Source organism: Pleuronectes platessa, chromosome 7, assembly GCF_947347685.1.
Source record: "Pleuronectes platessa chromosome 7, fPlePla1.1, whole genome shotgun sequence".
Taxonomy (NCBI): Eukaryota; Metazoa; Chordata; class Actinopteri; order Pleuronectiformes; family Pleuronectidae; genus Pleuronectes; species Pleuronectes platessa.
In genome coordinates, this window is record NC_070632.1 from 18,848,688 (window position 1) to 18,860,413 (window position 11,726).

Consider the following 11,726-nt stretch of genomic DNA (forward strand, 5'->3'; position numbering starts at 1 on the left):
ACACACAATCATCAGCCATCTCAACTCCTCCATTCTGTTCTTTTTAGCCTGTTTTAGCTCATTGTTTTGGATACATGCATCTACATCTTCTGGCAAAAGTTGAATGAAAGATCTTTCTCTCATGTTTGGAAATTCTTCTCACTCTCACCTTCACCACTGCATTTGCTTTTCAATGTTGTCATGTTGACCGATGTTGTTTCTGTCTGCCCGACTGTGAGCCCGTCAGTGCTTGGATGATATACTTCAAATAAACACTGGACACACCATAACTGCTCTATTGATATTCTGTCTTTCAAACCTACTGTCAAACAACCTCCCAGTCTCCCATCAATACAAACACCACAAGCAAGTTCTGAGAAGCCTCATCCTCCTGCTGGTTTAACTCCTCCATGAGTCTATAAACTCTGGGGGAGGGGGTTGCCCCATTTTTTACTTTCATTGGTTAACTCCACCAAGTACATTGTATTTGTATTGCCTTTTGTCTGTCTTTTACCAGGATTATGCAAAAGCTATTGAATACATTTTCTTGAAATTGGGAGGAAGGAAGGATTTGCCATAGAAAATCTTTTGCATTTTGGCATGGATCCGGAACAGGGGACCGATCAGGGAATTTTGAGACTCTTCCTTTAAAATTGTGATCATTTTTTACATTTTTGCAGATCTCTTCGGGAATAATGCATAAATGTTGATGAACAAAAGCAGGCAAACTTAATGGACTGATATCTATGAGTGTGTTCAATTTGGTGCGGCATGATTAAATTTAAGGGGACTGTTGAGCCGTGGTGGAGGTATGCACTCTACTGAGCTCCATTAGTTAAAGATGCATGTCATGTTTCTGGAGTCTACTTACACAAGTCTCTGTTGTTAACTCTGTTGTGAATAAATGCTGTCGTACACTTCAGTCTGATCACGTTAACTTGAGCTGTATGATTAGATTGTGTCTGAGCTGCTCTTATCAGTGCCAGTAGAAAGCAGTTTCCACTCATATAGGGCTGATAGACCTACTGTTGGAAGAAATGTCACAGAGAACCCATCATCTGAGTTGGTTCGATGCAGGAACCGAGCTATCAGCAGATGAACACAGGATTTATTTTGCACAGTTTCTGTTGGTTATGTATTATTTCTGTTGGTTATTTCATTTCTCTACAAATAATATTTCCGTCTTTTTTTAAAGGTGTTATTACGTATGCGTTATATATCAATATATTTCTATTTGATTTTCTATTTTCATTTTCTATATTATTATACTGAATACTTTTACGTGCTCTCTTGAATGACTCTATTCCAACAATTTAGCTTGAACTTTTTTAGTTTTGATGCTTTTCTGCATGCTGATGGCCAACTATTGAAGATTCAGGTAAGTCTTATAATTCTTATACTCATCTGTCATTTCAGTTTACCTATGAAAAGCAAACTACTCTGAAATTTATGTATTTAAGTATATAAGTTTATTTAGGACCCCAAGAATGTTAAGGGGCCCTGAAAGTTTTGTTTTATTCAAAATATGACGTTAAAATACTAAATACTTCAATGATGAGGTACAATACACAATATAAGGTCAAATGTCGCTCTCTGAGAATTTCACAGTTACAAATCACATAAATAGTTTAACCCAAGTAACATTTAAAAACAATGTAAAGTAACATTTTGCTTTATGATCAACTTGCACTAGAAAACTCTGCAAGGTCTGCTCACATATTCTCTCCCTGCTTTCTTCCAGGTTATGAGTGGGAATATTTGAATACATCATTGAAGTGAGAACATATCATTCTTACACCTGGTACCAGATGTAATTAACCGCATGATGCCATCTTTACACTCTAAATGTCCTTTGCACATTAACTGTTATTTACTTCCATCAAGTAAAGGGGACATTGATGACTTTGCATTGCCTAATAATGCATAGCCCTTACTTTGTGACCCTTTTTACTCTGTGTTGGGCCATTTGCCTCTGAACTGTTTATGCCTGGGCTTTAAATCGCTATTGAACATCACTGATGCCAAGTGGTGCAAGCAATAACATGAATAATCCATTGGCAGTTCCTGTTAGACCGAAAGAGAATGAGATCTCAATTACCATCATACTCAGGGGGAGTAAAACCAGGCAGTAATGCTATAAGCCTTTCGCCCTAAAAACTGAATATGCTTTACATATTGCAGTTGTAAACATCCATCTTACAGAGGACGGTAATTAAAGGTGTTCAATAATATCTGTGAGCATTTCACTGTAAATCACACAGGAAATAAGTTGACCTTTTTTTCTCTTTTTTGCATTCGATTTGTTTTGTATTCACACAGCAAATCAAGAAATGCACTTGCCTAACCTTTTAAGATGCTTCTGTAAGTGGGAGTAGTAATAGACAAAGTAGTAAAAGACAAACTTCTATCTTGGACCAGAGCCAATTCATAAAGCATCCTTATAAACTACAGCAGGTCACCCAACCCTGAGTAGGAGGAGAATATCCTGAGGCTTGAGATGATCGACCATTTTGACCAAAACCAGAATAAACAAAATCCTATTCTACTATTCTTACAGTGCAATACAACCATTAACCGTCTAATGTGCAGATCTGTTGGAGAAACTCTGCTTTGAGACCTTCCACATCATGAAATTGAGCTTTAGATTTCGAAAACACTGACAATGTTTCGCTGCTCACTTCCCCGTTCCTTGGCAAGAAAAAAGGGGGATACATCTAAGGCTCCTCAGACCATTTTAAATTCATCATGCAGACCTACTGCGGATTCCAGGCACGTCCGTCAATCTGCCTGTGAAATGAAGAGCCAGAGGCGACTGACCCAGACACATCAGCTCCTTTTTTGGACATCTAACACTTTCTAAAGTCCTCATACTCACACATTGATTTCTTATTTTCAGCTTGCTGCTGACTTCTCGGACGTGGCTCATGCTCAGACTGTGTATGGAGTGAGTGGGCAACAAGTAGCCTGCAGGGCTATTGCATTTATTTTTCATCAATACTTTTAAAGAGTTTCTCTTAATATAAAGTAGATTTTTACTGCTAAGAATTTATTTATCTACTTTAAAAGCAGCAAGCCACATCACAGAGAGATGTGGGGCATTTTTTAGTTCATCCTCCTTGCAAGCACACATGATTTACAGACAGTACAAACAGTATCATGGGTAACAATAAAACGGTTTAATCATCTCAAAGTGTACAAAAATGTATAAAATATCTATTTCCCACACGTTTGAATGTTTATACATTTTATTTTCTGTCAAACATTGAAACCACAGCTTTTGCTTTCTTATATCTGATTACATTGTTACAATCTTGAATCAATAGTGCAAATGTTCCAGTCTTGATGGCTTGATTAGAAACTAAGAGCTCTCTGTGACACTGTTGTGATCTTGGTCATGTTTATGAAATGTTCAGGTTCAAACAGAAACTACACTTTGATTGGATGAGTCTTGATGACATTCGATACTCTTTTACAAGAAAAGAAAGGTGAGACTTTCACGCAAAAACACTATGATACTGATTTTCTGACATATATGGTAAACAAGGATAAATTACACAGAAAAAAAGAGATTATTAATTTCTGATTTCACAAAGAGAAGCGGTTGGAGATCCTTTTTCCTGATCAGACACAGCATTAAACAAGTAACTGATGTTAATGCTATGTAAATCCTACTATAGCAAGCAATGCTTAAAATAACTCCCATACCAAAGTACATGAAAGGTTAGTCATACGTGAAAGATCAAAAGTGCTTACTGTCACATGTTAAACAACAACAAATACACATCAAATTCTGCTCTACAAGTTGGAAGTATGGTTGATGAATACTTTCATGTTCAATAAAGAAAGACAATCATTCTTGTGCAGCTAACAAGTACCTAAATATAATAACAACACTTTTCTATGATACTGCATCGTCAAAAAGACCAATACAAAACCTTTATGAAAAATTATATTAAAACAAATCTAATAAAATACTCTGGATAAGAAAATTGTATTTTAGTACCCTGTGGAGTGTCGTTTTTTCACAACGCGATGGCAGGATCTTTCTCTAAACACAACAATAATATTATATATAAAATATTATTATTATTATTAACCTGATTGTCTGAAAATACATGTCTTTATCTTCAGATATTATTTCAAAAAATCTCTGCAAGGCAAAGTGGATTCAGTACATTTTCCACCATGGAGCATTTGTTGTGTTCATTGGACAGATAGGTACCATCATTAGTTTCACTCAAATACAAAATAAACCTGTTGGACAGACAAATGTTCCCCATTTAAACAATCTTGATATGTAGTTCGTAAACAGATGATTATTCCGTTTTGACCTGAGTCTGTTTCTCGTCCAGCTCATCGACTCCACAGGAGTGTCCTCAATCCAAGAATCTTCACCCAGCGAGACGTTATTCATGGAGTGGTTCATTAAGAGCGGGCAGGATTGTCGTCTTTGTGCGACGTCCTGTTGATGATGCTCTGTTTTAGTCTCTTGGTAAAAAGGTGGCTGGCTCTTCCACAGTAGGTGTGTGTGGTGGTCTGCAGCGATGCCTCTAAAGGCTGAAGCAGGAACGCCTCCATGTTCTTGCCAAACTGGTACTGCGATGTAAAGGAACACGAGCAAGTATTAGATTTCAGATTTCACACATATTATCACAGAAGGTCCTTTAGTATTACAGTGTTGTACAATGAGCACCTCATAAGTAATTCATCTGAAAGATTCTGAACATGAGCATAAACTCTAAGAAACATCCCACGCTAACATTATGAACCTGAATATCTGCATATCTCCTTCAAACAAAAGCATCTAAGTTAATACCTGTGATAGTCATTATGAGCAAAATAAAAACTGCATTCAAATCAGATTAATTGATAAACTTTGGAAGTTGATTGACATTTGGCTTGGATGGTAAATACTTTATCCAAACTAAACAACAAAGGACTCAGTGAGGTGTTACAGCAGTGGGGAGAGCTTCAACTGCAGCCTTACAGATAAGCTTCATTATTCAATGCTCTCGTGTCACAGAGTAAAGCTCTTCTGCCAGTTGATAACAACACCTCCGTTACATGCATAATGTAAATCAAGAGGCAGGCATTTTATTTATTGTTTTCAAACGAGGTAAACCATTGTTTTAAAGGCCTCGTATAAATGCGAAGGAAATCACTATTTTACAGCACTGATTTGACTGTAATTTCACCAGGCATCAGGTTACTCAAAACACACTTTCTTTATTATCATTCATATAGTGCAGTGGGCAATAAAACACCATTAACAGCCTCCTATCGATTTTTTATGTGGATGCTTCTGGTACGTTGTCCACACAGCCATCATGTCTCAAACTAGCATCAGCACTAAAAATTTTACTACTCTTTTGTGGGCTTGGCTGGGTAATGGTAGTGCCCTTTATTGCGAGCTCCTCGGCTAGCTGGGCGAGCCCACCATGGGAGCCAGACTGACTAAGGAGCTCTTGGTGGGATGGAAATGAGTTTCCCTCAGAATTGCCTGCTCCAGGCATTCGGATGCTGTCCTCAAAGGGCTGAGTGGGAACAATGTGGGTGGGGGGCCGAAGGAGCTGGACCAACAGGAAGAATTGATAAAAGCACCAACAAAACGTGGCGCATAACTTCAGCTACACCAGGCTCTGGTGTAATAAGATAAACTACAAATCTCCATATCTTACATCTATCTACTTAATACGGGTCACGTTTCACTATAACAAATGGCAAATCGAAGCATTCCTCAACCTCTGAAAATCAAGTGAAATATGTTATGTGCTGTCTCGGATGCAGTGTGTGTGTCTGTGCTGTCGGAGAGACTGATGGAGACGTGGGGGGGCCGAGTGCCCCATAATGAAGCCTGCTCGTTTACTTAATGGCTGAGAACATTGCCCGCACTGATAGTAGCCAGGCTGGGCCCTGTGGCGGTAATGGATGGAGACCAGCTAATGAAGCTTCCCTTGCTTTCCTGCCTGCATGTTGACCAGAGTGCTGAAATCAACAAGAGCAGATCGAAGGTGTGCAGAGAGAGAGATAGAGAGAGAGAGGGAGAGGGAGAGGGAGAGGGAGAGAGGGAGAGAGGGAGAGGGAGAGAGAGAGAGAGAGAGAGAGAGAGAGAGAGAGAGAGAGAGTTTCCTGCTCAGTGATGACGGTCACTGATGATGCAATAAAAAAGTGAAAAACATTTAAAGCAAGTCTGACTGATCCTTCTCTTTAGCCAGCCATGCACTGGCACTGTTCTGCTGGGTGTCATTCAGAATGCTAGCATTCTGAAAATGTTAAGATTTTGTTAAAGGCGTCAAAACACCAAGAAATAAGTCAGTCTTTAAAAGAAAAGCAGAAGTGACGAGCAATGCGTTTTGGGGAAAAGTAATGGACAAATGCAGTGTGGATTTTGTAGTTGTTATGGGATTTGAAAACAATAACAAAAACATAAAATAATCTCAGTCCACCGTGAACAATTATTTTCCCCTTGATTTTAACTTTGTCATAATAAAAAACAGCAATATGTGATAATAAACATGAACAGAATGAGCCTAAAAATCCAGTTCTTAATAAGATTTTTGGTCATGAACGTTGAAATCCTGGATCTGCTCCAAAATTGGATGGGTTCTTCCCTAAATCATACCATATCCTTCCACCATGTTTCTTGGTAATCCATCTGGAAGTTTTGTGTAATCCCTGATAAAACTGATCTAGAAGAATCCTGAGCTCCTGGACCAGTTTGACACGACGATAATACATCATGTCCCCAAAGAAACATCACAGCTAACACCTTGAATTAAACGGACGTGTCAGATGTGCAACAGACTCAGTGAATCTTCGAGCTACAGCTGAAAACATCTCAAGCAAACCCTCCACTGGTCGAAACCAGGTAGGACTGATTTGTCTGCTTTGGGAGAGCTGAGACAGAATGACGGAAAAGTTTAACAGACTATTGATTAAGCACGGGTGGATAAGAACATCCATAAGAGAAAGGCAATGGCCTGGAGAGCCTATTGAAAACATAATGACTAGCAAATGTTTCTCCAAAAAGTCTGGTCTGCTTCCACAACTGTTCCCTAAAGAAACAGAGGCACCAGAGAGAAAGTCTATAAAAAATATTCACCAGAATAAACAAGGCCTCTCAAATACTACATCCCTTAACGTTTTCTATTGTATTTGTCTGAAGGACCATTAACACATTTTCTTTGAAAGAATAAATATGCTCAATTACTTTAAAAACTTTCAGCAAGACTTGGTGATTGCTAAGAAACAAGGGCCCTTCAGGAAATACACATTTTCTTTTTATTCTACTGGGAGGGCTCAAAGAAACCACAGACCTGCGACTAGCTGAAGCTCTCCTTACCTTTTGGATGGCTTCGTAGACGGCTCGAAACGCTGGCTGCTTGTCATCATGGTACACTCCCCTGTTACCATGGAGAATGAAGACACCTTCTTGTTCAGCCTGTTGACAGTTGCTGCCATAGATACAGTGGTCTGGACGGTAGTTCCACTGGCAGGGAAACACATACAGGCTCTCTGTAATGCAGCAAGAGGCAGGGTTGGGCCGATTGTTATAAATAACTAGATGTAATCAAAAGAAGCAAGTCGAATCAAATATTTGTTTATTCAATAGGAAATGTCCAAAAGAACAACCAAAATGTCCTTGAGTGAAGACTCGTTTGTGTCTTGAGCATATTGAAAATATATTTGTGTACCTGGGTTATGATGGAATATGATATTTAGTAGGTCCTGGTCCCCCCACGTGATATTGAGTTTATACTTCTGGAGAAGAGGCATCAGAATTTCCTCCCACCGCAGTGAAACTTTGGTCATGTCATTCTAGAAAAATAAGATTCAGACAGCAATCATATAATTTTGCATCAGGAAAACATAAACCATAAAAGCAATTTTATTAAATGATTCCCTTTGTTGACACTTCACCTCAACTCAAACACACTGTTTCTCTCTGTCAAACAAGTCGGCTCATTGTGAGGCTTATTCAAAATAAATAACAAGAGTGACATCAACTGGTCAATGTCGGTGGTGCAGCTACTCCCGAGACCCTTTTATTCCCCAAGATCACCTTTCACACATCTCAAAATACTTCTCAATTAAGAGAATGTAGATTTTTAAACAGAACTGGAAAATAGACTAACACTATATACTCCACAGATGGAATATTGTTTGCAACAAATATTGAGTTATTACTGGTAGCTGACACATTGACACAATATGCATTAAATAGTAGTAATAGTCTTATCAACTTTGAGCCAAACTTTTCTATGAAACATTCCTTTGAAATGTTAATATGGCAAGCCGGCCCAGTCTAGGTAATCAATAGAAAAAAACCTGTTTAATCTGTGCCTTCAAAAGTGACGTCTCATCCATATGTTGTTTTTAATGGTATCGGCCATTATGATGCACTAGTATATTAAACTGAGAGGTTTGAATACTGCACACTGCTAGATAGTTACACATAATAAAAAAAACGACCTGAAAGTTACCTTAAAAAAGTTCTCCCTGAGGCGAGTCATGTTCATGAGCATGACACCTGAGTTGATGCCTGTCTTGCCATAATAAGGGTGACGGGCGAATCGGTTGTACCAGCCGATACGTGGCTCCTCGTGCTCTGGAGCCATGGCAGCTAAGTGGCTTGGACTGAACTGAGAAAGCAAAGCCCACATGTCCTCGACGGGGCGCAGGAAAATGATATCTGTGTCCACATACAGCAAAGAATCCACCTCCTTCAGGATCAGCTGGAAATAAAACAGAGATATTCTTATAATGTGTTGCCCCTTTATAACCATTAGAAATCATACAGTATATGTTGAAGATGACTCCAGACTAACTGGCAGGAAGAGTCTCTGAGAAGCGCATGGTTTGAAGAGCTTCTTCCACTCCTTTGCATTCTCCTCGGGAAAAGTGATGGGATAGATGGTGAATTTAAACTTGGTCTGAACTGTTCTGGGCCAGGAGTGCAGCTTTAAGAGAAGATAAACACAAAGATCACAGAAATTATTAAGATAGTTTTTGTCAGAATTTAACCAAGGCTTAGAAAACTCAAGAAAATGAAAATGAAGTGAATGAAAGTTCTGATGATGTTGAGGAGGACAATGGAAAGGACACTTACAGAACTTCTGAAGCTGACATGTAGATTATCCTCGGCAAAGATGTAAAAGTGCAGAGGCTTTTTGCTGAAGAGAACAGCAGACTTCAGCATGGTGAGAGTCTCCTCTAGCCTGGGGCCACAGGCCACCACAGCCAGGTGACTCCTGTCATCGATAGATTCTTTGACAGCAGCACCGGACCTCTCTCTACGAGCAGAGACGAAATTGGATTATTCAATAATTGACCCAGAAAAAAACATTTTAAACATAAAACAGATTGGATCAGTGACATGATCCGAAAATTAACAAAGGAATGAGGCTCAGCTGAATGACACTCGGCCCTGTAGGGTTGGAACTGCCATTAGATTTAATGAAGAGATGTAGAAAAGGATTATTACTCGTGCTTTGTGCTGCTTTCAAGTGTTCCCCGTGAAGTACCACTTTCAAACTTTGGAAATCATAAATGTAGCCTGTCACATATTGTGAAGATAGTTTCCCACCATAACTCTGTATACATGTCATAGTATGACAGATCAAATGGCAGCCAACAGAGTCAATAAAAGCTGTGTTATCATACTCTTTGTAACCGAGAGATAACACTGAGAATTTGAAACATAGAAAAGCTGTAGCTAATGCTGCGCCCATGACTGTATTACTGTAATCTGTCAATTACTTATTGACAGACCCCATAAATATACGAATATGAATACGGGTTTATTGCCAAGCAAGCTTACAAATAAAATTAATTTGCTGTGGTATGTTTGTGCAACAGCATAAATATAAAAATAGGGAACTGTATAAAGCTTTATTAACACCATAAAAACAAGATGTGCAAGATGAATGATGGAAATGTACAATTTGACATATTTATAGTTTGATCGTTATTAGCCATGGAATGTTCTAGTTTAACATTTAAGGTGAGGATATTTATGCAGCGCAATGATGGGGTCCCAGGCCTTATATAATTAATATTGTATGCATTACTTTTGTGTATATTTCTAAAAATATATATGTATAGTGGTGTATGTAAGAGAGGCATTCTATGACAAAAGTAACACGTTAAACGTTATGATGTAATACAAAGCATTGTCTCTCAGATCATCACTTTTCTCTTGTCCTCTTTCACTCGTCATGATGATGAGATGACTTTACAGAGTCAGGTTTATATTAACACATTGACTGAGTTGTCAGCATGTGTGATTTCTGACAACTGCTGGTGACTATGAGTTCCATATCTCAGGCACAAGGTACACTGGGAAATCAGCAACAGGTCCATCCTTTATTTTGAACTGTGGAACGTGGAAGGAGGTTAAAGTTGCACATTGAAATCTGAGGATCATAAATCAGGTAATTTATAGAGACAAAATCAGTCATACCTAAGAGTAGAGTCCAAAAAGCAGCTCACTCCACAAACATCAGCAGGCAGTCTCCAATATGGACTCCAGTAAGAAACTGACAGTGATTTACACCTGTCAGAATGAAAACGTGAGCTTTGCGATCCTCAAATTCACATTAACTTTGGAACAACAGAACCAGAGGTGTCCGGATTAGATGTCTACTGAAATGCCGAATATAGAGTTAGTTGTTAAACAGACGGTTGTGCTTTAAATCCAAGCAAAGGGAGAGTGTGTTAGCTTCAGTGTTAATGGTCAATCGGGTATCCAGCTAACGTTAGCTACGAGGAGCTAGCTAATTAGAGATGTAATTCTGAACACATACAGGGGAACCACCGCACATTACACATTCATTATATTTAAAATGGCCCAGGCCTTGTTTATTACTATCCGCCCATATGCTAACACAAGCTAGTTTTATAACTTAGTAGTAACACAAGTGAACCTTAGCCGTAGCGAATGTTAGCTTTACCCACATTATTCATCTCAAAGATGCCTTAACTTAGCCGCTAGAGCTAACTAGTGCTACTGTCAGTGGTGAAATGAATTGAAGTGACACAGCCAGCTAAGCTAAGCTAAGCTAAGCTAAGCTACCTGTCAAGCCCGTCTTCACCGTGGTCCCGGAGGCCTGCCAGCCCCGGTCCTTTCCTGAGAAGGTGCCCGGTGTCATGACTGCTCCTCCCCGGTATCCCCTGCTCTCTGACGTCCCTCCACTCATCCTTTTCCTCCAAGGTGGAGGCTAGTTGAGTGAACACGTAGAACAGTGAGCACAGGGTGAGGACCACGCACAGGAGAAATGCGTGAAGGTAGCATCGCATTTTGCGTTACAGGTTTTAAACGCTAAAGAATCATTTTTGTTGATCTTAGCCACCATCGGATGAACGAACTCCCACCGTGGATCCTCTAAAGTCAGGAGCTAAGCCGAAGAGGACAGTTGGTGTTTACACTTTCAGCCCCGCCCACTTCACTCACACGTGTGTTGGGTTCGATCCGGTTTGATCAACCATCTGTCATTACAGTGTTTGTGTGCGTACGTGTATGTCTGTGTGTGTGCGTATGTGTGTGTGTGTGTGTGTGTCTGTCTGTGTGTGTGTGTGTGTGCGTGTGTCTGTGTGTGTGTGTGATAGAGAGATACACAGATAAAGTGTGTGTGTGTGTGTGTGAAAGAGAGAGATAGAGAGAGAGAGAGAGTGTGTGAGTGAGAGAGAGACATAGAGATATAGTGTAAGTGTGTGTGTGAGTGTGTGTTAGAGAGAGAGAGAGAGAG

The 11,726-nt window shown here is 39.5% G+C and overlaps 1 protein-coding gene across 2 annotated transcripts; it reads right to left on the reverse strand.

Annotated features, from left to right (window-relative positions):
* Positions 1–3,133: 3,133 nt before the first annotated feature.
* Positions 3,134–11,433, reverse strand: LOC128444871 (glucoside xylosyltransferase 1). 2 transcript variants are annotated; one of them, XM_053427544.1, is made up of 8 exons: positions 11,054–11,433; positions 10,442–10,534; positions 9,089–9,272; positions 8,808–8,939; positions 8,463–8,714; positions 7,674–7,797; positions 7,322–7,494; positions 3,134–4,575 (listed from the first exon to the last, which is right to left on the reverse strand). In XM_053427544.1, the coding sequence occupies exons 1-8, from the start codon at positions 11,275–11,277 to the stop codon at positions 4,405–4,407; spliced, it is 1,353 nt and encodes a 450-aa protein (XP_053283519.1). In that variant the 5' UTR covers positions 11,278–11,433; the 3' UTR covers positions 3,134–4,404. The 2 variants fall into 2 exon arrangements, with proteins under 2 accessions (XP_053283519.1, XP_053283520.1); XM_053427545.1 differs by lacking the exon at positions 10,442–10,534.
* Positions 11,434–11,726: the final 293 nt, after the last annotated feature.

Coding starts and splice junctions, on each gene's coding strand:
- LOC128444871 (XM_053427544.1), bottom strand. CDS start 11,277: ATGCGATGCTACCTTCACGCATTTCTCCTGTGCGTGGTCCTCACCCTG. Junction 8,715..8,807: donor CTCAGAGACTCTTCCTGCCA/GTTAGTCTGGAG, acceptor TTTTATTTCCAG/CTGATCCTGAAGGAGGTGGA. Junction 4,576..7,321: donor TCTACGAAGCCATCCAAAAG/GTAAGGAGAGCT, acceptor TTTACATCGCAG/TACCAGTTTGGCAAGAACAT.